At 36.8% G+C, this 26,172-nt stretch overlaps 1 protein-coding gene across 1 annotated transcript; it reads left to right on the top strand.

The window, feature by feature from the left end:
* Nucleotides 1-1,373: 1,373 nt before the first annotated feature.
* Nucleotides 1,374-21,886, top strand: marchf4 (membrane associated ring-CH-type finger 4). Its single transcript, XM_046845459.1, has 5 exons — nucleotides 1,374-2,040; nucleotides 2,249-2,593; nucleotides 15,408-15,563; nucleotides 15,866-16,058; nucleotides 20,786-21,886. The coding sequence occupies exons 2-5, from the start codon at nucleotides 2,336-2,338 to the stop codon at nucleotides 21,229-21,231; spliced, it is 1,053 nt and encodes a 350-aa protein (XP_046701415.1). The 5' UTR covers nucleotides 1,374-2,040; nucleotides 2,249-2,335; the 3' UTR covers nucleotides 21,232-21,886.
* Nucleotides 21,887-26,172: the final 4,286 nt, after the last annotated feature.

Genomic DNA, 26,172 nt, shown 5'->3' with positions numbered 1-26,172 from the left:
CGCAGCTGAGCGCTTCCGCCACCTCAGCGAGCAATACGTCTCCGAGTCCGCCATTTTGGAAAAGGAAAGACTCAGGGAGACGTTCAGATCCAATAGGATAACAAGTCTCACACTTTCCATCCCACTCTAATTCTCACAATCTAAGCTGGAAAGAATATTATAACTTTTATAATGATTAGAAATTAATATATTATTTTTCTTGGAAGTTGCCCATAAACTTGTGTTTCTTGAGTTATTATGAATATATATATTTTTAAATAAAATCATGGTCAATTGTAATGGTATTAATTTAATTCAACTTTATTAGAAGTCAGGACAAGTGAAAAGTTTAAGTAAACAGGATCTAGACAGCAGCCCAAGGCCTACATTTATGCTGCATGAAAAGAAAAAACAAAACAAAACAAAAAAACACAATGTATGTGAATAATGAATCCCTGTTTTATGCACATATGACATTGTGTTTTATCCACTTTATTTAGTTACGCTGGGACAGGTTTGGTTTGGCCTAGTGATGCGTCTAGCCGAAGCACATTTGCTTAGAGATACACTATATGGAGAAAAGTGCATTTAAAACATGAATAAACACCAAATCCATACTGTATGTAGTTTTTCCTCAACCTACCATTCTGCATAATTTTAGTAGCACTAAAGTGCACGGATTTACTTTGAATTCAGTCGCATTACAATTTCACTTCCTGCTCGAGCATGACAGAATAAGCAAATGAATAAATGACTAACAAAAAGCTAGGTTGAGTTTCTTCTTCACACTCCCAGGATTCCCCATTCACCCAGTTTCTGTCTCTCTAGTGTTCCACAGGTTCTACCCATGACCTTTTTCTGGGTTTACCAGTTTCCTCCCACCACCCAAAACAGTGGCATCACATCAGGGTTTATTTCTGCCTTCTGCCCATGCGATCCCAGGACAGGCTTCAGATTCACAGCAACCCTGACCAACAACAGAAAATAAATAAAGTCTAATTTGGACATGGTGACTTATCATTTGTACATTTACTCACACCACCAGGGTTGTGGTTTGAATCCCTCCTCTCTTTCGTGTACCTGTGTTTCTTCCCCAGTTCTAAAAGATGCAATATCCAAATGTTCTGCACTTTGTTCATGAATCTGTTCAGTCTACAATTGGTTAGGACCTTTGAATACCTCAAACCCCAGAAGATCCTGTGCTTTGTATTCTGAGTACCCCTGTGTATGATAAGCAGTACAAAAGATATAGCCATAAACTTTTATCAGGTGATCTTTACTTATCAGTGGTAGTAGTATATAGTGTCATTTTAATTTCTTATATGTATGTTTGCATAATTTACTATTCTATAAGGATCAGTTTAATTACATGCTACACATAGCAAATAGCGGTGTCCTCTTGCAGGTTTTTTTGACACTTCCTGGGTGCTACCACTCATCGCAGAGGTTGGTGTGACGTCACTGCTCGGCTCGGGATCTGTCCCGGGAAGCTTTGGTGCTGAAATCTGCAGCGACAGGAGAACAGGCTGCAACATCCCAGCACACTTTTCTTCCCAATCGCACACTTAAACACACCATCCGGTGATCCAAACCGACCCTCTGTAGCGCTGTCAGGGTCTGGATTATTAAAGCCTTTCTGCTCAGAGGAGAACCCACCCGCGGAGAGACGCAGGGACGGTTTGGTGAGGGGACGAGAAGGTGCACGGATTGAGTCGAGCTTCTACTGCAAGTCTGCTTTCTGAAGAAAAGCCTGTGTGTGAATAGTAAGGCTGTGCACAGTATAAGCCAGGCTTGTGGAGCGTTCAAAGAGTGAGAGAGATGCGATGCAGAAAAGAGACAAGATTACACACAGAAATGCTGGGAAAACCGGGCTCTTTTAGCTCATAAGGACATCGTGCGAATGAGATGCCAGGCTGCATGAAGTGATCGCTTGGAAAGCAGACATTTCCAGCTTGGGAATGCTTTTACGCAGCATGCACAGTTCATATACTGGACCCCAACATCAGATTTCTATGTGTTGAGTGTGTCGGTTTATAATTTGCATCCTTCCAGGGAAGACAGGTGAGTCGGGTTTTATTCATTTGACTAATGATGCACGGTTTTATGAATGAATAAGTGACAAGTTTTGCTTGGATATAAAGATAAAAGATATATCACTACAAAGATATGTCTACTGGAAGATGTTATAAATGTAAAAAGTTCTCAGGAATACTGGGAGATGTGTGGTTCCTTGTTATTGAGAGCAGCATTCAACTTTCCATCTCTCCAGGAAGGCAGAGTGTCTCCGAGTGTCTCAGAGTGTCTCAGAGTGCCCAGTGTCCCCCCTCATCCCTTTTCTTCTCGTGGCGAGGGATAGATGCAGTGCGGCCGCGGCATGCTGAAGGGCCGCTGCTGCTGTGTGCTCTTTAGGGACCTGCAGGTGTTGCTGCTCAGGGACATGAGCGGACACCGAGACACTGAGGCTCCCAGCACTCAAAGCCATTCCACAGAGGACTCGGTGTTGGACACGACAGTGGCAGAGCTGTCCAAAGACAAACAAGATGAGCGCTTCTCATTTATCAGCTACGCAGAGGGAACGCCGGTGTGCAGGATCTGTTTCCAAGGGCCTGAGCAGGTACACATTTAAAGCATTCAGAACCAGCTCTTTGGTTAAACGTGCTAAGTAGAACCTTACAATTACATAGAAAAGAATGCAAAACTATCCTTGGTGAGGGGCTGATACTCTTTTTGTACCTATCTAAGAGTTCCTAAAGCTTTAAAGGTGCACCCGATGCATGTCTTCATTGGAAAAAGGGGCCAAATTTATTGTTCAGAAAATGAGCAAGAATTGACCAAATGCACTCCTGAGACCTCCCATCACACCATTTGATGTGTGTGTATATATATATATATATATATATATATATATATATATATATATATATATATATATATATATATATATATATATATATATATATATATATATATATATATATATATATATATATATATATATATATATATATACACACATCAAATGGTGTGATGTAGTGATCTAGTCTTATTTTATGATTTAAAGGTTTGGTGTAAAATTGAACAGATGTCTGGGATCTGATTTTGCAGCTATCGAATGGTCGAAGCTCATGAACAGCACCTTGGTATAAAGCTGTCTGCAACGATCTCATGCATACTTGCTTATGTATTATTTGATTAATTCTTGCTAACCAGTGATTTGTTATTAAACTATTAAAAGCTTAATATTTTGCCTTTTGTCACCCAGGAGCATATGGAAAAGACATACAATTTACTAAAGGTATAAAATATGCTTGAGGGCACAGCCATAATAAATAATGGTACAATTCGGCACGCTTTTGTGTACAAGACAGTCACTCCATTTTAGAGTAAGAAATGTCAGCTACACAAATAGGGGAGGGGAGGGGAGGGGAGGGTTAGCAGTCTTTCCAAACGTTCTTCCAAAAACTCACTGTTGCTGGGAACATGCTCTAAGGATTCCACAGATTCTAATGGTTGGTTTATTTTTGTAATTTCTATAAGGTGTCATACAGTCCTAAATAAATAAACCAAACAACTTATTAGGAAAAATATTGAAAGTTTTTTGTGGAACTTTATATTTTATTCTATCATATAATGTTCCAGCCCCAAATATAGGGAATGGACTTCATAAAGGCTGAATATATATCTCAGCTTCCATAAGCTGCTGGAACCATATCTTATAAGACTTAGCTGGAAAAACACTGATAACCTTCAAATGACACATGGAAAAGGCAAACCAAATAACCCATATGATAATACAGTTCTATGCATTAACAGTCATAATAGTGATTGCATATTAGTTAGGTTCAGATGAATGGATCTCTAACTGTATTTAGATTCCCAAAGGTGTTCGAACCATAGGTGTAAAACAAACCTTGCAGTGTTTCCTATAAGATAAGGTTTAACCCTAGTTATATGTGAAAAAAGACTGGATATGCCTTTTGCTTACAGTTCTATAGACTCTAGATAAGATTACGTAAGATCTTTCATAAAGCAGCAATGCTTTAATAACTTTGCTATATGGGGTTTATAGAAGAGATATCATAAAGACCCCCTTTTGAAAACCTTGCATAGTTTTAATTGTCATAAATGCAATCCATGATCAAGAGTGTAAATTTGCATGTCACCTGTGTAAATGTTGAATTTGTCTGCTCATGCTCTGAGATCTGACTTGATTACATTATAATACATTGTGTTTTTAGCACTGTGCTGGTTTAACCTGCTATTGCAGTCTGAATCAGTATCATTTGGGGCACAAATTATTCAAATTGTTTTATTAAAAACAAACAAAAGTTTTATATTGAGTAGATTGGACGATCACACAACTCTGTGTGTATTTGCATTTATGTATACACTAATTTGCGAAACCTTGCTGAAGATGCTTAGTAATCAGTAATTTTTTTTTACCTGTATCTGGATGTATTTTTGGATGGCTTTATTATGGCTAAGTCATATGTAAAAAATAGGATGGTGTGTTTACATCACTGAACAAGAAAGCTATTTTATGAGAAAGAATGCTGCAGCTTTTGTGCCAGCTCTGCCATTTGATCCCAGGCTGCACATGTACAGAAAGAAGGGAATCTGATCCTATTCAGCAGGAATGGATACCCTACTCTGCTGATAAACATGCTGCATGAGGTAGCAATTACATATAATGACATATAAAACTCTACTTTGCTTCTAATATATATATATATATATATATATATATATATATATATATATATATATATATATATATATATATATATATATATATATATATATATATATATATTTGGTTGCTATTTGTTTTTGTTTGATAGATCTTATATTCATACTCTCCACAGACGATTTATGCTCAGCACTGAATCAAAGAAAAGTGTGGAAAGTTTGTGATGCATCCTACAAACCAATAATTTTTTTGTGTCTCCTCCAATTATGAGATAGCAACCTGAAGCACCTGGGTTGTATTATTCTGGAGGCTCACGAAATTCACCGTTGGAGCACTAAATACAAATGGAAACTGTCTACTGCACATAACACAACCCATAAATATTAGGACTCCCTAGAAAATCTAATCAATCACACTGCTGTTCTGGTTATGGAAGAATAAAAAAAACAGTATAGTAATTGTGCTATTCTCTGCTTGTGCAGAAATAGAGCAGAGCAGCATATGTTTGGGGACAATAAATCGACAGAGAAAAGGCTTGGACAAAGAGTATTTCTTGGGAAACACTTGTATGATTAATGTCATCCTTGAACTAGGTTCCAATGAAACATATCTCATAAGCAGCGATGTTAGCAAGAATTTGAGACATGGGTAAAATGTGTTACTGTATATATATATATATACAGTATATATATATATATATATATATATATATATATATATATATATATATATATATATATATATATATATATATATATATATATAGTAATAATAATATAACAAATCACTCCTGCTATAACTCTTCTCCACCCTGCCTGCACTCTTTACTTCACTTCTCTAACACACTCTCCATTACTTTGCACTGTTAAATCCAGGTACCTGAACTCCTCCACCTTCTCCACCTCTTCTCCTGCAACCGCACCACTCCACTGCTCTCCCTCTCATTTACACACATGTACTCTGTCTTACTCTTACTGACTTTCATTCCCCTTCTCTCCAGCACATACTTCCACCTCTCCAGGCTCTTCTCAACCTGCTCCCTACTCTGACCACAAATTACAATATCATTCACAAACATCATAGTCCACTGAGACTTCTGTCTGACCTTGTCCGTCAACCTGTCCATCACCACTGTAAACAGGAAAGGGCTCAGAGCTGATCCTTGATGCAGTCCAACCTCCACCCTGAACCAGTCTGTTGTTTCTACTGCACACTTCATTGCTGTCACACTGTCCTCATACATGTCCTGTACCACCCTTACATACTTCTCTGACTTCCTCATACAGCACCACAACTCCTCTCTTAGCACCCTCTCGTACGCTTTCTCTAAATCCACAAACACACAATGCAGCTCCTTTTGACCTTCTCTATACTTCTCCATCAACATTCTCAAAGCAAATAATGTGTCTGTGGTGCTCTTCCTCTACAACCTGTTTAAAAACTCAACTGCCATCTCTCCTAAACATCTTCATGCTTCCACCGGTATGTCATCCTTTACTCCTGCCTACTATTCTCATCACTCTGTTGATCCCAATTCTCAACCTCTTTTTCCTTTCCATTTCTATTTCCAGATGTCACACCAAGTATCTTTCTAGCTGTCTCCCTTATCACTTCTGCAGTAGTTGCCCAATCATCCAGCACCTCTTCAGCACCACCGAGCCCCTGTCTGACCTCTTCCCTGAATCTCACACTCCGCTCCATCATATCAGCTACCTCTCTCCCTTTACCAGTCATAGTACCAACATTTAAAGTGCCCACTCTAACCTCCACTCTCCTACACTTCTTTTTTCCTGCTGTCTCTGTAGACATCTTCCTCCTCTCCTTCTCCTCCTTTGGCCAACCGTAGCCCAATTTTAACCGGTACCCTGTTGGCTAACAATACCTGTGGTGGTCTTTAGGGCCGTCAGTCGATTAGTCAAGTCAAGTCAAAATATTTTTGGATGAAAATATTTACATATTTACATATATCTACATACACTGATCAGGCATAACATTAAGACCACTTGCCTAATATTCTGTTGGTCCCCCTTTTGCTGCCAAAACAGTCCTGATCCTTTAAGCATTTAACAGCATTAACTTCAGCAATTTGAGCTACAGGAGCTCGTCTGTTGGATCGGACCACATGTCAGCCTCCGCTCCTAATGTGCCTTTGCCGCCCATGACCCTGTCAGTGGCTCATCACTGTTCCTTCTCTCGACTACTTTTGATAGATACTGACTACTGCAGACTACAAGAGCTGCAGTTTTGAAAATGCTCTGACCCAGTTGTCTCGTCATCACTATTTGGCCCTTGTATCCCACCCACTAACAGGTAACAGATAATCAGTGTTATTTACCTGACCTGTCAGTGGTCATAATGTTATCACATGCCTGATCAGTGTATCATACATATATATTAGGGCTTTCAATCGATTAAAATATTTAATCACATGATTGTCATGAGTTAACTTGAGATTAATCGCACATTATCTACATGTACCTTAAATCAATACTTTTTAGGTTTTTAATACTAATCAACATGGACAAGGACAAATATGCAACCATACTCAACATAGAGGGTGAATGAGCAAGACAAAATATTCTTGTAAATGTTTTAAAATAATTATGGTGTTTTAAATTACGTAAATCATTAGGAAACAGTGTGTAACCCAATGTGTATCTTTTTAAAACATATCATCTGTTAATTCTAAATAGTGTATTCGTATACAGTTACATTCCAAGTGTAAACACTGATCTAGGGTAAAGGGTTAGGGTCAGTCGTATTAGTAATGATAAACATGATACTCAGTACAATGTCTTTCTTGCTTCTTGTCTTAAAAATCCAGTTTTTTACATTTCTTTACATTATTTAATATAAGTTATTAGAAGCTTCTTTAACATATTATGATCTCATGAGCCGAAGTGTAACATGGATTATGTCCTGTATAAGATCTCATGCTATTAGTGTGACATGCTATAACTCAGTATGTAGCAATATTGTTGCTGGGATCTCTGGAAAGTTATCTGTATTTGCCTGAAAGTAGGTAAAATGTACGATAGGTACCAAAAAGTACCTTAAACAATACAGATACAAGACTCTCAGGTACATTAGGTACCCAAACCCGAAGCTTTCTGTTGATCTGTGATTTACTGCATACTTTATAACCACACAAGGGGTATACTAAATTATTTTCTTCTTGTAGTCTTCAAAAAATATGCTTTTGTATTTTTTTGTATTGTATTGTTTGTATAATGCTGCACTTCCTTGCAACATCATTTCCAAGACAGAACACATTTCATTCCATTCAATTCAGATTTATTTGTATAAAGCTTGTAACAATAGATGTTGTATTCGAATGGCACAATAGACATCGAATGAAATATTCACTGATATATTTTTACTGAATACAAGAATAATAGTAACAACAAAGTCTATTAGAAGTGTATTAAAAAATTAAAAATCATAAGACCGTCAATATAAATTGCAGGCCAGAAAATAGTAGAAGTAGCAATATATAGTATAATAATAATAATAATAATAATAATAATAATAATAATAATAATAATAATCCTGTGGCCATGACAGTACATTCAATAAGTGAACAGGAGCTTGTCTACACTCCAGCGCTCATAATAACACGAGTCTGCATTCCAGTTCACCGATACATTAAATTCCCAGTACAATGCCCTCTGCCCTCCCAGCAAATCAGTGATGGAAAAATTGATTTTACTTCAGCTCAGAGCTCTTCTTGTGTGGGCTTTTTGGTTGCCAAGCACATTTCTGAGCTATTATGCGCCAAAGGTCTCCCTTTGCTGTTATATATTTCTGTGACACGTGTAATTCATAGCTTCTCTTTATAGAGGCACAAACAAGAGTGACACAGGCTTTTACATTGTACCATAATTACATGACTATCGATTTTTCCAATAGAGTGTGACTCATAGCTTGCTGGATACACACATTCCGATCCACTTGTGAAAATGCTTAAGCACAATGGCACTTACAGGACTTTAACATTTCACCATCAGAATAGAAGTTATGATTTCTCGATTTTGCGTTCTTTTGGCTCACTATTTAAAACGTTTTCAAAACCTTTTTCGAAATGTTATGACTTGCTGTATGTGTAAGCAGTAAAACACAATGACGCATGCAGTTACAGGCTAATATTCTACTTCAGAGTGGTGTGATGCAGATCGATAGAAAATAAAATTGCTCTTGTATTACTGTATTATTTGACATAAATAATTTTTTTTAATACCACATCCCAGAGTGATTTATTCCTCCTTTACTTCATCATTGGATTATATAGCTTTCATTTTTTATTGATTAATAGACAAGATGTCTTACATAGCTACATTGTATTCTTAAGAACATCTACAAGACAAGTTTGCTCATGTTCTCACTTACACTTGTATAGCAGCACATTTTATAACCATTATAAACTGTTCTTCACTCACTAGCCTCTTTTTTTCTCTTTGCTGCAACAATCGAGCATGGAATGTTACCCAGTTTTTAGATTATATGGGGTTTCAATCATACCAGTCCAAGAGCTTTGATATAAACCTGTGATCTGAATTACAGCTCTGTTGTCAAATCAGATTTGGGAATTCAAAAGCGCCGCAGTATAAGTAATGTTTTAAGGCATGACACGAGCCGAGGTCACTGAGTTCAATAAAATCATGTATCAACATCTAGCCCTTGACAAGTTAATGCTGTCACTGATGTTTGCAGTGCATAAATAAATGGGGTAAAAAATATTTTTTTTGCGATTTTATATACATAAATAAGAATTCTGCCCACTTTAAATCTAAAACAGAGATACATCAGTGGATTAAGGTTACATTTAATCTATCTTAAGCAAGTAGATTAGGCATGGAATAAAGTAATATGAAAAAAAGGAAAGTATGTAATTTTATTTTTCATGATGGTACATTTTTACATGGGTAATAGCTATGGCATCTCAACATTCAAATTGAGTAATCAGAAGTCACTTCAAATACTAAAACTGCCAAGAAAGCCATATCTCATCTCTTACACACTTGTATATAATTTTGGATAGAAGAATGTGCGATTAGTAAATGTAAATAGTTTAAATGATTTCTTTAGGCTGGACCATGAAGTTGTCATGTCATGCTTTTCTCAATGATATGTACAAGCTAATGCAAAAATAATATTAAATGTAAAAATTAAATCAATAAAAACATTGTTTGTGGTCATTTGCATCTACCAGCCACAAAGCTTGTATTATATAACTTGTATTTAATGCCCACAAGCCTCCCAAAATTCTTTATCTTTTCAATAAGCCAGACCTAAACATATTTATAGTAAATAGTATCAGGTAGATTCAGTTATTTATGTATACTTGAGAGTCTATCTTGCAAAGTAAAGGAATATTTATTTGTGCTAATTGACAACTGATAGTGAAGAAGAAGAGATTTTTACTTCACATGAAATTCGTTCACTGGGACGCCTTGTTGCAGTTTTGCACTGAAAGTGCGCTTACTTGCAGTAGGCCATTAACTTAACTTGTCAAAGATGTTCACATGGTGAGAGAGAGATTGTGTGGATGTGGACCAGTTTTATAGTGTTGCTGTGAGAATGTGATGGCTGCTGCTCACCCTCTGCCCTAGTGCTGGTGGATAGAGGTGGATTAGTTTGGGAGTCTGGCTGGACTCCCTCTTTCCTCCTGTGCATCCTTACTCCCATTGGTCAGTTCAGCTCTCCTCACATCCTCCTGTTATAGTTCTCCCACCGTGTCCATCTGCACTTGGTCCTGTTCTGTACTCATGCTCACACTGTTTCCTCCTACTACTGCAAATCAGGTGTGACCTCTTTATCTAATACTCTTATACTAAATTGAATGTTGAAATGCGCAGATTGAAGCTAATGATTGAACACGTGACCCTTAATTAGGACAGATATCTTTAATTTAATAACTGCTCATATTACATTCTCATGTATTAATTAGAACATATTTCTGACCATTTTTTAAATTTTCTGTTGAACACCATACACTTACTACAAGCAAATTTTAGTGCATTTGACAGCAAGTCATTATCAGAAAGCAGATTTACAGGAATCCACCTCACGATTTAAATCTTTAATGAGCAATCCTAGAGGTGACAGTGGCAAGGAACTCTCTGACAACCATAAGAGGAACCAGATTTAGAAGGCTTGTTTGGGTGACACACAGATACTCATTACTTTGCTACAGTTATATGCTATATTGCTGAACCATGACAAAATGTTTAGTATGAACACTAAGATGTTTCTGGTTACAGCAGCAGGTGTTAGGAACAGGTCAACATTGCTGTTGGAGGCTGTATAGTTGTAAGATTGAGTTGTAGGCCGATTTATCTTAAGTTTGTAGTGTACCAGGTTAGATTTATTCATTGACAGGGACTCAAAGCACTGTTGTACGTCGCTCTGGACAAGGGTAATGTAAACATTATCCAAATAAAAGAAAATCTACCAGACAAAGCAAGTTTTTGAACAGTTTCTAGGAAATCCATGTGGCACTATTCATGGGGGGCTGAGACCCAGAAGGGCAGGGGCAGGCAGGTCAGTTCAGTGTGCAAAGAGAATCAGGATCAGGCACTGAAATGTGAGAATTAACGCTACAGCTTGATGCTTTAATAATGATATATCAATTCTTTCTTTTAGTCTTTACATTGACATTTATACTTTAAATTTGCAATAATTCACAAATCCATTATATAATATATACTGTGTATATATATATACAGATTTGAGAATTGCAAATTTGAAAGTGTGAATAAATAATAAAAAAGTATAAATACACATGAAAAGTCATTTATATGAGATTAAAGAAAATTGCAGTTTCCACCATTTTATTTTTTATTTTTATGATATCACAATTTCTTATGCGCAGAACAAAACGCTGTGCTAGCACTCTGGGGGTGTTAAAATGACCAAACATCACGAAACTCCATTTAAAATTTTATGGACTGCAGCATTTTTATTTTTTTTTTCAGCAAGTTGTAAGTGCTCTGTAATCCTCTTTTACCTACACACACACACACACACACACACACACACACACACACACACACACACACACACACACACATCTTAATGAGTACAGGCCTGAGTCTGTTAGTGTTCCTGGGATGCCAATAATCAATGCATGAGTTGCAGTGATTACTGGTTTGCGTTTCATGGTATACCATGAACCACCTTGTTATGCCACACAGGATCAAACGATCAGGTTGTAACTGTACTTTCCACATGATGATGGAATTATTGGTAGAGAGTGGGGACTGTGCGTTTTGTGCATAGCTCTCTGAGAGCATAGGGAAAGCACACTGTGTTTTTGAGTGTTCATGTTGCTCTGTGGGAAGGTGGAGCGTTTGTGCTGAGATGACCACTCCGACTGCGCGGCACCTGTTCCTAAGTCTGGTCTCCTCTCAAGGCTCTCGGCCAGAACAGCCTGGAGATTTCAGCCTAAAAATTATTTCTATAACAGTCATTTACAAATCTATAAACAACAGATTTTTTTACCATATGCTTCTTCATAAAATAAAATATTTTAATTGTGAAATATTGTCTTCAGCAGTGGTACAGTAACATTGTTGTATACAATATTTTATTTTGGAGAACATTCATGTGTTCTTATACTGATTATCTAGGAGAAAGTAGATATTTCTGCACTGCCTGATATTCATCTGTTTATTAGTTTGTTCAGTCTCAGTGATTTGCAATGTAATGTGTTACAATAAGACATACACCAGTATGATACTGAGCATCATTCTTAGGTTCAATCTTGATATTAAATGCTGGACTGGTAATAGATTGGCTATTAGATATTTTCTGATCTAATTTCGTTTATTTGACAGATTATTTTACGCAAATGGACCACGTGAATATGTGTTACTTCGCATGTGACTGAAAACATAGCTTATGTACACGAACACAAATCATCTTAATGTGTGCTGCCATCATCCCTGTGGTGTTTGCATTGTACAACAGAAGCTTGTAAAGCATCAACTCATTCATTGCGGGGATGATTCTGTGAGCTTGTACGTCAGTATTGTATTGAAAATTGGAAAACTGCAATGTGGAATTGGAACTAGGGTCTTCCCAGTTCTAATTGAAAAAAGACCCTACAGATTTTGCTTAGGTATAAAAGTGAAAATAACGTCTCCAAATAAATGAGATGTAGTAGATACCTGTGTAATTCATGCAATTTTTGGAATGAATTATTAAAACATGCTAAAAAAAATCTAAATTTCACTCAGCTCACTGCTTTGCTAAATGTCAGAAATCATGTTCTCATTTTACTGCCAATGTTTTTATTGCTACACGAAATATATTTGGTAAGCAGTGCTTAGTGTGCATCACAAATGATTCATTAATTTCGCTGTGCTTGTTGGCGTTCGGCATTGCAGAGCACAACTTGTATGTGCGCGTGTCCAATTCAAGCCTTTCAAGTGTATGCAAGCCTATAATTAATAATTTAAATCAGAGCAGACAGAAATCCAATTGGTATAAACGTGTAAATCTTACAACTCTTGGCTTTCTTCCCAGATCACTTCTTATCTGCCAATGTTTCACAGGTATACGGTTATGAATGGCAACAAGATGAATGCATTAGAGTCACATTACATGATTTAAATGGGCGTAGTGAAGAAAACACTCACAAAGCTGTGGGAATATAAAAATGTATTTAAAAAAAAAGTTTTCGAACTAAATTATTGTGGTGGAAGGAAAGTAATTTAGCTGGGACATTATTCATTGCTCATTATGCACAGTAATCATCTCCAGTGGAAGAGTATTGAGTTTAGTAGAAGACAGAGATGTGTCTCACAAGAATTTTTTCAGGACAATCCATAAAATATGAGTTAAATATTCTGGTGGGAGGAAGAAAGTGGGCTAAAGGAATAGTTGGCTTTTACATGCCTGGAACTTTGGGGAAGAGAACTGTTTGTACTTTTAACAATTTTTAAGAGCATTATGAAGACGGTGTGTGAACAAAATTGATTAACAAAATTGGAATAATCTCTAAATTTAGTTGCATTATATTATATATATATATAACATATTTATAAAAATGTGTGTAATATATACCATTCTTTAGAAAAATCTTGTCTTCAGTTGGTAAAACTCCAAAATGGCTGAACAATATTAAAGCATATTATTTTGTAATTACAGTAAAACTAATACAGGCTTAAAGGGGAAAAACCACAAAAAATCACAAGCTCACTCACTGGGCAAGTAAAACTTCCAATCTGTTCCCAAGTCCCGTCTTTGTTGCCCTGGATAGGCTATGAAAAGTGGTAAATAACACATCACAGCATGTCATAGTGGCAGATTACACAGCTTTTAAATACTTTTATAGCCAGCTAAGAGTCATTCTGGTTTTGTTTAAGGATTTCTCAACCAATATTCCTTGTGGATCACACCCAGTTCTGAGTTATTCTGGGTTCACCTTGCATGCACAGCATGTTTAACATCTATACACAGATTTTCAAAGGTGTTCCAGTTGTATTATTGCGAGGACAATTCCTAAAGCTTCAGCTTGTATTCAAGCTGTTCATGATGGATTTTTTAAAGCCAGCTTTAGTCAACTTCAGTTTCTTGATTAACTGTGTCACATTCGTTTCACAATGATATTCACTGGGATCAGTTCTCCCATCTACCGGTATGTGTGCAATGTTTCCAGTGTCACTGAATGCCACACAACCCTTAAAGCACAATGTATCCAATCCAGGCGCTGGTTTAGCTGGGTGTTTTTTCCTCAAAAAGCTACCCCTTTATTTCTCCAATACATATCTTTGGGTTTCTCTGGCTTATCTAGTGTTTTTTCTTGTTTCAGATATTGAATTGTGTGTTATAGGTAAAGCTTTCTTTAAGGTTATTCTTCCATGAGGTCCTTTTTTTTTGTTTTACAAGCAATACTACACGCCAGAACAGTACCCCACTATTGTTCTGTCAGCTAAAACTTCCTGCAGGTCCTTGCTGTGCTAATGTGGGTTTGGCTTAGTTTTCCTGGCCAGAATTATGTTCTTTCTGAGATTTTTTCCACAGTCAACCCGATCTTGCATTAACTTTCACAGTTTCTCATTTCTTGATGACATTTTGGACAGTAGAAACTGTGAGCTGGGAGCACTTTGATATCTTTTTTATAGATTTCATAAAAGTCAGAGAATGTATTTTGCACTGATGACAATTCCTAATGGCCTCTCTTAACCCAGTCATTAATAGTCCATTAGGGTTTAATGAGTAAATTGTACAGCTCGAAGGGCGGCCAAACTTTAACATGCCGTATATATGATTTAATTTTAAATTCTTTCTTTAAGTTAATTAAAGATAATGTTAATATTTGAAAAAAAATTGTACTTGTAAAAGTTGTTGCTGTGGGGTGTTTTCATGTTATTTTTTCACTTCAGTAATCAACAAATATAGTTGTGGGATTTGACCTTGTGCTTTTAGTATTCTGTGAGGCTCATTAAATTTAAATGGAATTTGGAAAAGTAAAAAGTTTTTTCTTTTTTTGGTTCATAATTCACTTGTCCACTGGACCTCTACAATTAATGAAGCAATGGCTTGTCCATACCATCTGTTTGTTCTATCCTACTTGTATATGTCCTGAATAAATGGCTCTACCAGGTTCTATAAAGTTGAGAATGAAATGCCTGCTCCCTGATCAATTGGACTTTTGCAATATACATCCATTTAACTGCCCATTGTGTGTGTGTGTGTGTGTGTGTGTGTGTGTGTGTGTGTGTGTGTGTGTCAGGGGGAGTTGCTGAGTCCATGTCGTTGTAGTGGCTCTGTCCGCAGCACTCACCAGCCCTGTCTAATTAAGTGGATCAGTGAGAGAGGATCCTGGACATGTGAGCTTTGCTACTATAAGTACCAGGTCATCGCCATAAGCACAAAGAATCCCTTACAGGTGAGTTTCCAATCTCACACACCTCTCTCAGTCTCAGCGTATTTGTACAAAAAACGCAAATTTGCAAACAGATCCTAAATCTAAATCTGTGTCAGCCGTCACAGAAATGGAATCTGAGGAAAAGGATTACACTTTTACCAACAACTTTCAATCTTTATAGGCGGTTTTCCCAGAGCCGGTTTCAGCCTATCCTCTCACAATTAATGATGATAAACCACTGGAAAGTTGACAAGTTTTTTTCTTTTCCAAAGTAAGAAATATGTCACTATGTAACCATTTTCCTTTTCCTTCACTTCTTGTAGTGGCAGGCCATCTCACTGACAGTAATAGAGAAGGTTCAGATTGCAGCCGCCATCTTGGGCTCGCTGTTTCTAATTGCCAGCATATCATGGCTGGTGTGGTCTTCGCTCAGTCCTTCAGCCAAGTGGCAGCGTCAGGACCTGCTCTTTCAGATCTGCTATGGCATGTATGGCTTCATGGATGTTGTGTGTATTGGTGAGTATAAAGCCGATCCCTCCTCATCATATAGGCATATCACTTTCCCTAAAGTCAATATCAAGTCTAATAGAGGACTGTGCAATAGGTTATGGTATGATTACTAATTCAGAGCTCACGGTACCCTGATTGACTCCCTGTAAAATTTGCATTTGTCTGGAACATGTGGGTTGGTGACAAAATTGATGCTTGCAATAACAGCAGTGGAGGAGTTATTATATGTTGTTTAATTACTTAATAAAGATTGTAAAACCACAATTCTTTATGCTATAAATACCAAAATATTTACAATATTTAATTTTAGTGAGGTACACATTTCACATATTTATGAATATATAGTTAACATAATATTTCACAAAATATTGAATATATATTTTACATAATATTTCACATCATATTGAATGCATTCACCGTGTATGCTTAATACCTCAGCCGGAAGGGTAAGCAAATTCAACATGGGGAATCGGTTATGCTATGGAAATAATAACAAAATCTCAAATCATATTTATTATACGATAATGCCCTGGTAGAAACGTGCTTTAATCCTCATTGGGTCCTCATTGTGTAGTTTGAGTAATTGTATTAAATGAAATGTAGCCTATTTATTCATATTATGTTAAACAATAGGCTTGTTAGTCAAAACATTGTCTCCAAGTAGACAATTGTAAAATGTCACAGGTTATGCACCAGGGCAAATATAACTTGTTAAACCAGATGGTCAGTCGTTGTCCAGGTGCACAAGTATCCTTTTGAGCTACATGTCTAAGCATACCACAACGCTGACACTCCCACGTTCCAGGATGACAAGTGTCGAGTGCACAGACCTGAATCTGTATGTGACTTGTTTGACAAGTATGATGGAACTGGGACACTTCAAAATAAAAACCTGTGGGACCATTTGAACGGCAGCTGAAACACCACTAACTCAGGCTGAATTGCACCCAGTCGGTGGAAGAGTGGGCTAGAATTGACATTTCTGCCATCCTTACCTGACAGAAATGGCGCTGTTGTAAATGTGAAGGAAAATGTTACCAAAGTATTATAAAGAAATAGCATGAGACCTTTTTTTTGGTCCTGGAGAACCTCCAAACCCAAGCAAATGTCTGAGGCTCATGCTTCAAGTCAAGTGCAAGCAATAGATAAGCAATTTATGAAAAATGTCCTGGGCTGAAGTGCTACATCACTAGTTTCCTCTGTAGAGACATAGAGTGTGTGTAGGGAGACAACATGAGATGAGGTGTGTGTGTGTGTGTGTGTGTGTGTGTGTGTGTGTGTGTGTGTGTGTGTGTGTGTGTGTCAACAGAGACAGAGATAGATTATGTGTGAGGAACCTCGGGTCAAAGAGTACAATTGAATTTCAGCAAAAAGGACATTAGGAAGAAATTGAGGTTGGAGGTACGGTGATACCACCAGCAGAGCCCAATCCTGAATCACTGTAGGGATGTGAAAATAGTGAAACAAGGAGCTCTGATTCCTCTGTCATATTTTAAACACAGTGCTACTGAATGAATCACTGAATTAATCTCTTCTTCCCAGCTGGAGTTATGTAAAGACAGTAAGTGTTAGGAAACACAGGGGTTTTGCTGTGGAGTTTTAGTGTTTTGGCAAAAGTTTGCATGTTGATGTGAAATGAAACGACTAAATGAGATTGGGGTGTGTATGGCAGAGAGTCTTTAGTCTAGTAATGCTAGTGTGTGTGTGTGTGTGTGTGTGTGTGTGTGTGTGTGTGTGTGTGTGTGTGTGTGTGTGAGAGAGACAGAAAGACAGACAGACAGACAGACAATGCAACCTGGTGTCTCTTGAAAACATTAATTACAAATGAACTAATTTAATAACAATAATAATTCTATTGGGGTTTTTTTAAGTAAACAATGACAAAGACAAATCATTAAAACCTAATTGATATCACGTCTGCATCATCACTGAATAAATTCACTCCTATGATTCTGAACCAGAGGCGTAAATTAGAAATGAGCTCTGAGAGTCTCCAGGCTCTTGATATATTCGGCTCAACCGAACACCAATTTCATAGAATACTAAATACGCATAAACACACAAAAACGCACATATGAGCAGACACACATACACACACACACACACACACACAGAGACGCACTCTCTTTCTCTCTCTCTCTCTCTTGCAGGAATAGATAGGAGTTAGTGATTCTTGCTCTCCCCAAGTACAAACACAAATGAAGAGAAAGAGAGACACTGATGTATTCAAACAAACCCCCTGACATGAGAGATATGTTGTAGCGGGCTAATTCTTCGCCGAAACAAGGATGTAATAAAAGATAAGAATGAGAGAGCACATAGGAAGCGGGGTGTCGAACTATCACCAGTGAGATGCCTGACTGTAGACAATCATTAATGTTACTCTGCTCGAATGAACGTGGCAGCCTGCAGGCCCTCTGTTAAAAAAACAAAAAGGGTATCCCAGCTCAGAAGAAAATGGCCACTCAGATTGTGTATGCAGTGAAGGAACTGGGAATAATCTTCACTGCTATTTTCTATCCAGTGAAGACAGAACCATCATGTAAAGCACAAGCTTGTTGTGTTTGAGCAAGCTAGTATGAGGCACATTTCACTGTATACATTTCGAAGTATGCTGCAGACTGGATCAGGGTGTAGGCCATTAGTGTATTATCTCTCTGGTAAAGAGGGAAGCTGGTTAAATGTAATGCATTAATGGTCAATGAGTCTGATGAATTGCTGTATGAACAGCTGTATTATCATATTACATCATATTCAATTCAGCATTATGAGGTTACAAAACACAATGTATCTCACACACACACACACACACACACACACACACTGTCTTTACTTTGATCTGTGGGTTTATGACATGTTCAGAAGCGCCCAAGCAAGCAGACATTTACTGATATTCACCCTGCATTCTGCACTTTTTTGTCACGGTTTTATTCGGTGAAGAAAAATGAGTGAGTGGCAAATTCTTGACAGAGTCTCCTCCACTTTTCCAAGTTTTCTTTTTTGTGTGTGTGTGAGAATAACTTTAACGTTTACTGCCTTTATTTTATGGCACAAAATGCATCTGAAAGTCTGCCTAAAAACACTTCATTCATCAAACAATTATTCTACAGCTCTTTGAAGTGTATTTCTGTTTATATATATATATATATATATATATATATATATATATATATATATATATATATATATATATATATAAAACTACATTTTGGATTACACCATACAGTATATCTCAGACATACATTAGTCAAATTCTTGATTTTTTGGTAAATTAGTAAAATAATATATTTACTTTATTTATTACTGTGTAATAATGTGTTTTTTTTGCTGGGATTTCTTTCTTTGCAGTGTCACAGTATAACAATTTGCAATGTGACCCTCACAGCAGGTTTCCTCCTCCCCCCACCAAATAAATAAATAAAGAAATAACAACAAAGATTTCTTAGGATCTCTGCTTTTAGTAAACTCAAGTATGTTAGAGAACATAAAATCATAGGCATCAGCTTTCTTCCAACTGAAGCGTTTCTAGAAACAATCCAAATAATTTTGCTTTGCAGAAAGCTTAATGGAGAACAGCAGGAGATCGAGCACTTTAGCTCAGGGAACGTGGCTGCACTGTATCATGTTTCTGCTCTAGTATATCTGATTCGGCTCCCTGCCTTTTATATTAGCTGTTAAAGTTAATTGTAATAGAGATAAACTATGGTGCCTGTTTTATTCATCATTATAGTAAACGGGTTTGGGCGTTTTTTTTTTTTAATAATAATAAAACAATTTAATTTAAGCGATTTCACTGATCAAATATGTGTGATACGATTGACTGGATTTGTCCTCCGACTTCCTGTTTCAAGTTTTACAATGACAGGGAAAGAAAGTCATATAGTAATCTGCAGAATAGATGTAATACTTTCGCAGTATATGACTCAACAATGGCATTGAAAAACAGGCGATTACAAATCATAAGAAAATTATACAGCAACAATATGTGAAACTCTACACATGTAATCCAAACTGTGAGAGGGCATACAGTATAAGACATGTAAAATTGATCAAGCCTTGGTTTAGAATGAATATGATAGTCGGGGAAAAAATCCTCAAGGGCTGAAATCAATGATGATTTTGGTAACTGACTTTTTATTTAAAGAACTCTTAACTGATGCTAACATTAAAGAACAGTTCAGAAACGATATTATTGGCATGTTGGACGAATCTTGTGCTCTGAATCACTGAGAGATTGTCTTCATTTCAAACTCTTTGTTTGTTCCTATTAATTCAATGTTAAATACATTCTTTTTTATGTTTTAGTATCAGTTTGGTGTATGTAATCATCTGGCAAGATTTAGGATTGATGCCTTTATTTTGGACTGCAATTTTGGACTTGATACGCACCATACATTCAAATTACACTGAATTACTGTGTTGATTACTGTGATTCAATAAGCTTTTAATTTTAAATAGTTATTTTAAGTTCTTCTTTTTTTGAACTGAACTTTATCCATATTGTTGATAAACACCTTTGAGTTAATCCCAAAATTAGAGTTATTAGTGTTAAAATACAGTCAATAAATTATGCAATATGCTAAAACTATAAAGTGAAAGTTGATCGAACTCTTATTTTTGGCATGGATGAATCAGCCTTCATTTTGCAGACTACAGGATTGCATATTTGTTTCAAAGCACCCCAGGATGTTGATGAAACAATAACATTACCACTTTCTTTTCTGTGCCCTCAGCTCTTATTGTCCATGAGGGCCCTTCAGTCTTCCGAATATTCAACCGCTGGCAGGCGGTAAACCAGAAATGGAAAGTCCTGAACTATGATAAAAAGAAGGACAGCGAGGAGCTAAAGGCCAGCGAAGGCGAGTGGACTCTCTCTCTGCTCCACCAGCAGGAGCAGGCAGGAGCCAGTATATCACCGTCAACCTCCTCGTTAGTTGCTGCTGCCACATCTCTTGATACGCCAAACACCACAGGAGCAGCTCTCACTACAGAGGACTCTTCACACAACCACAGTAATGACACTACAGGGACTGACCATCACTGTCCTTACAGCTTTTTTCACCTCCTCAGTCACCTTAGGCCACATGAGCTACGCAGCCAGCAAGGAAACACCAGCAACACCAGCACTACCAGCAGCCATCAGCCTAGAGAACTGGTCATGAGAGTAACCACTGTGTGAGAAAAATGACACGCCTTATCATTGTGGAGGTGGAATGTCAAAAAGCACAAAGGGTGAACTTTTTTTTTAAACGGTCTCGCCTGACTGGAACAAAAGCACAATTTCCGTTTGGTGCGCAGGATGAAATCTGGATTGTGTAGAACAATCTGTAACTGTAATGACACAATTTGCTGCCGTATTTGCGGATAGAAAATGAAGAGAAAAAAAAAAATTATCTGTACCTTTACAATACAACTTTGTCTTTCAGTCAACCTGTCACACATTTCCCTTCATGCTTAATTCCTTTACCTGTAAATGTGAACACATTGTCCATTTACATCCTCTCAGTCAGAAGCTAAAGAAACTCTGATGCAGCAGGTCAACATTCTGTATTAAACACCTGTACAGTCTGAACGTTTACAGTCAGAAATGGTTTATCTCACAGGTGAACTGTTTTTTCTTTTTCTTTTTCCGAAATCACTGTAAAACTGCAATTTCAAAATATGAAGAGATAGGACTCTTATAATAACTGTGCGTTTTTCCCCCCCCCGAGGAAGGCTCCCCTTTCTCAATCATATGGGATGCCATGAAGTGCTTATGTCAGATGTTTCCTATTTACACGTGGTGTCTCGAGATTACTTTTGCCTTGTTGCTATTTCAGTAATGAAACGGAAATAAACTTTAAATATGGCATTGTGAACACGAACATTCATTTTAATATGGTTTACCATTTAATATTATGAACCACAAAATGGGATGAAATCACTTTCGGGTTTTTGCAGGCATTTCACAGCAGGTATGTCGGAGATGAATAAACAGGAAGAGCTTTAAGCGGGCTGCTATCTGCGGATTTTCAGTGGCCGCCGTCTGTGACCGCTGAATAAGTCAGTCCATGAAGTGCTGATATCAATGGACTTAAGGTACAATAACAGCTTCCTTGGGAAAGCCTGGTGCTGAGAGCTCACAGTGAATTAATTTGCCCCATTTCTCTTTGCACTTTTATAGACGTCAGCGTCTTTTTGCCGCAGCACTCTTGAAAATAAGTCAAAGTAGGTGGAAAGCGTTTTTGAGAAGTGAATCAAAGGTTCACACTTTTTTTTATTATTTTTTTTTAAACCAGGAGAAGATGATATCAGATATTTTGGCACACAGTTTGCTCCTCGGTCTTGTGCTGTTTTTAGTGCATGATATATAATTCGTTTTGGAAGGAAGAAATATGTTCAAGCATTTATTTTGCTGCTGAAGGTTTCATAGTTCCCATAACTGCTTGTGGCAAACCTGGTGTAGCTGTCAACATAATGAACAGAACTGTACCTTTCTGCTTGCAGTCCCATTTTATGGCATATTTCAGATTCAGCATTAAATCACTGAGGTTTATTGGTTCAGGGTGACATATAAGCCAGGAACATTCTATCTTACAAGACATAAGTAGCTTCTTGGATAGGGAAGCGAAATATTTATTTATTTATTTTAATATATTGAACAATGGTAAGGTGTTTGGCAAATAATTAAGTAGTATTGGCTATTAAGAAAATGCAATAGGAAGGTCATGGAGGAAAAGTATACAAATGTGCAATTTTCAAACACACACACACACACACACACACACACACACACACACACACACACACACACACACACACACACACACATATATATATATATATATATATATATATATATATATATAATATTCAACAGATACTCAAGACTTTACTAGGTTCAAATATCTGCACTCTTTTTTAGTGTTTTTAGACTGAAGACATTAAAATTATATGTAAGTCATCTGAGCAGTACAAACCTCCAACCGAATAGAGAGGAAAAATGTTTCTCTTCTATGGCTGCCCACTTTAATGTTTCTCCATTTGAAATGGACAGAGCAATATAACAGATATTACATGAAATGTGTCAAGGAAATATCATGCCATAAAGCACATAAAATATGGGATCTAATTAAATGTTGTCATGTTCGCTAGAGTTCTGTAGGAGACAATGTGCACTATAATGAGTATATCATTATGCTGGATCAGGGTTTGTTACTGTGACAGTCGGAGTGCGGTATCTGAATATAAGCTGATTTTAATGAGGCTCCTCCTGTACAAGGACACTTCCTCCTCTATCTGTTTAATGCTGAATCATTACTTTAGTAACTGAGGACAGCAGTAGCTTTTTTTTATTAACCATGAACACTAGTTATTCAGGCACAAATTGCTCTATTTGACCAACTGCTTAAGATGAATTGGCGTATTGATTTGCAAGTATGGAAAGTTGTTTTTAATTTATGCACCAAAAATGCATAGCAAGCTAAAACTTTAAAAGAGCATTAGGACAATGGCAAATCTCCAGCATTCCATTGTTGTCCCACTCATGTTTGACCATTAGTATGACCATCTAAATTTCAAGTACTGTAGGCCTCATGATTAGAAAGAGGTTAACGACAGGTTATTCAAAAGATCTTTGAGTGGGTTTTAGCAAGATGCTTATCTCAGTAACTATTGAAAGGGAACATGTTTGTTGTAGGGTTTTATTGGTTCTATCAAAAAGAAAAAACAGATCTGTGGTGGTGTTTTTTTTTTTTTAATTCCCAGGGAATCTTGTTAGGATAGATGACATCATGGACTCTATGAAGTACCAAGAGATTTTCACTGAAAACTGGATTGTGGTTAGATGTTCCAATCTGAAAGATATGCTTAAATACAGTAAAATGATTTAAATAGCAATGGACATGGCTAAACCAAATCCCCTGATATTAACCCAGGTTAGTTGAAAAGGTGTGGTCACATGCCAGACCCTAGGATAATATATGATCTAAACAGATTTAGTATTGAGGAGTGGTCTCGGATTCCTCTGTGTTGGATCTTCATCCAGATTCAGTTGGAATTGTTTCAGTAACTACAGAATATAGTTCTGAGATGTCAATCCTGGACCCATACCCTAGACCCCATTTAAAAACTTAAATGAAAGAGGTCGGGTCACAGGAAACACCTAGGCCTATGGGGGAGTTGGAGCAGTTTTGTGTAATGGTGTCAGATTCCTTACAATGTATCCCATGTTTGTGACCACAAAATCTAACTTTTGACCTGGCCATTCCAATACCCAGACATATATCCCTTTAGAAGCTGTGAAGTGAGTTGAGGTGGAAAGTGCATTAGACCTGGGATGATGTATGAGGATTCTGTCTTGTTCTTTGCTCTGCATTTTCCATTTTCATCAAACATTATTGCTAGAAGTCTTGGTGCTGTTGTGTTGACAAGTTGGGAGGTTATAATAAAATAACGAAGTACTAAATGGCAATAATTGTGCACTTTTGTAAAGGTTTCTCCCAATATTTTCTACATAAACATACTTCAAACAAATGTTTCACTTACTGTACAGGAAAACACTTTTGGCATACCCCATCAGGGATGCTAATAATTCTGGAAATGACTGTAGATAAGATGAATTTATCTTTTTGTCAGTAAGTGAACTAGAGGAGGTGAAAAACATCTACAGGCAAGAATCCGAAATGCAATAAATAAAATCGTATCCAACGAAATAAATCTGGTAACAGCAGCAGGAAAGGTTTGTGTTTACATCTTAGTTATACCTCAGCTCTGCAATTCCAATGATTTGTGTATGTTTTTCTCAGTGGATTCATTCGTTTCTCTCCTCGACTCTTGTTTGCACCAAACACAAAACTTTGTGATAAATGCACCCGATAATGGGTTCATACGCCACCGTGGTTCACCAGCCCCCATTGCATCTGTCAAATTAAAATTTAAAATCAGTCATATTAAGCATTCCCTGCTGGCAGAAGCCCATCATCAATGCCTGAGTATCGAGACGTCTGAATTAAATGGAGAATAAACCTACTCACCTATATCTGACCTCATTGTTGCTGTCAATAGTCGTGCAGTGATGCCAAGGTAAGGCATTAAAGAGCTTCCTAACTGGAAGAATGTAAATTTTAATCTCATGACTGACAAAAAGCCACTGAGTAAGTCTCTTATCCTGGGTGTGGATGGTTTCTTGTCTTCATCCAGTTTTCAGATACAAATGAATGTAAATTGAAATGTTCTCCTCGCCTGCTTTACATGTCAATAATCATATTTTTGCATTAACCAATCAGTGAAATGAAAGACTGAAACAGCTTGACGGTCTTTCATTATTTAGACATGTTTATGGTTTTGCTATTTCACAGAGGTAAATAGTCAGCTGCAGATTTATTGGCACACTTGGTATAGAAGGAAATTAATTACGGCTGTAACATTGCAGTGTATCACCTCACTCAATACAAGCTGTCGATTTTATATGCTGTATGCGCTTCGATTAATACATTCGGACTGCATAGGGGAAAAAAGCTTTGGATAAAAATCCACTTATGTGCGAACATTTAACCTTAATCAAGCCTACATTCCTTAAAAAAAAAAATAATTGTATATACATATATACAACTTTATATATTATATATATATACATACAGTGGACCATCGATACTTATGACCTTGATAGTTTGATACTCTTCATTTGGAACTAAGAGTAACTTGTGAAAAATCTGATAGTGGCTCGAAAGTTCGGAGTAACAAAAAACAAACAAAAAAAAGTTTGTACTAATAAATTACATAAAAATGTCGAAAAAATTATATTATTATTATATTATTCATTTAAAGTAGTAAATAAAAAATTTATGACAAATAATTTATAATTTTTGTTGAGTTTAAGGTACAGTACATGTACAAAAAAGGAACCATCAAAAGGAGTGAGTCAAAGCCTCGGGAGTATTGAGGTCACACTGTATATATAAAAAAAAAGTCCCATTAAGACAAGTTTTTTCAGCACAATAGAAAATAGGTAGAGTAATGAGAGTCCCTTTTCCAATGCTCCATTCAAACAAGTTTTTTTTTGAGAGCTTGAGATTACTGTTCTTTTTGAACTTTGAACATATTAATTAATTAAAGTTGGAAATCTAAAGTCATCTGTTCA

The sequence above is a fragment of the Silurus meridionalis genome, chromosome 3, assembly GCF_014805685.1.
Source record: "Silurus meridionalis isolate SWU-2019-XX chromosome 3, ASM1480568v1, whole genome shotgun sequence".
NCBI classification, from domain to species: Eukaryota; Metazoa; Chordata; class Actinopteri; order Siluriformes; family Siluridae; genus Silurus; species Silurus meridionalis.
The sequence above is the reverse complement of the archived record's forward strand: the minus strand, read 5'-3'. Positions and strand labels throughout refer to the sequence as shown.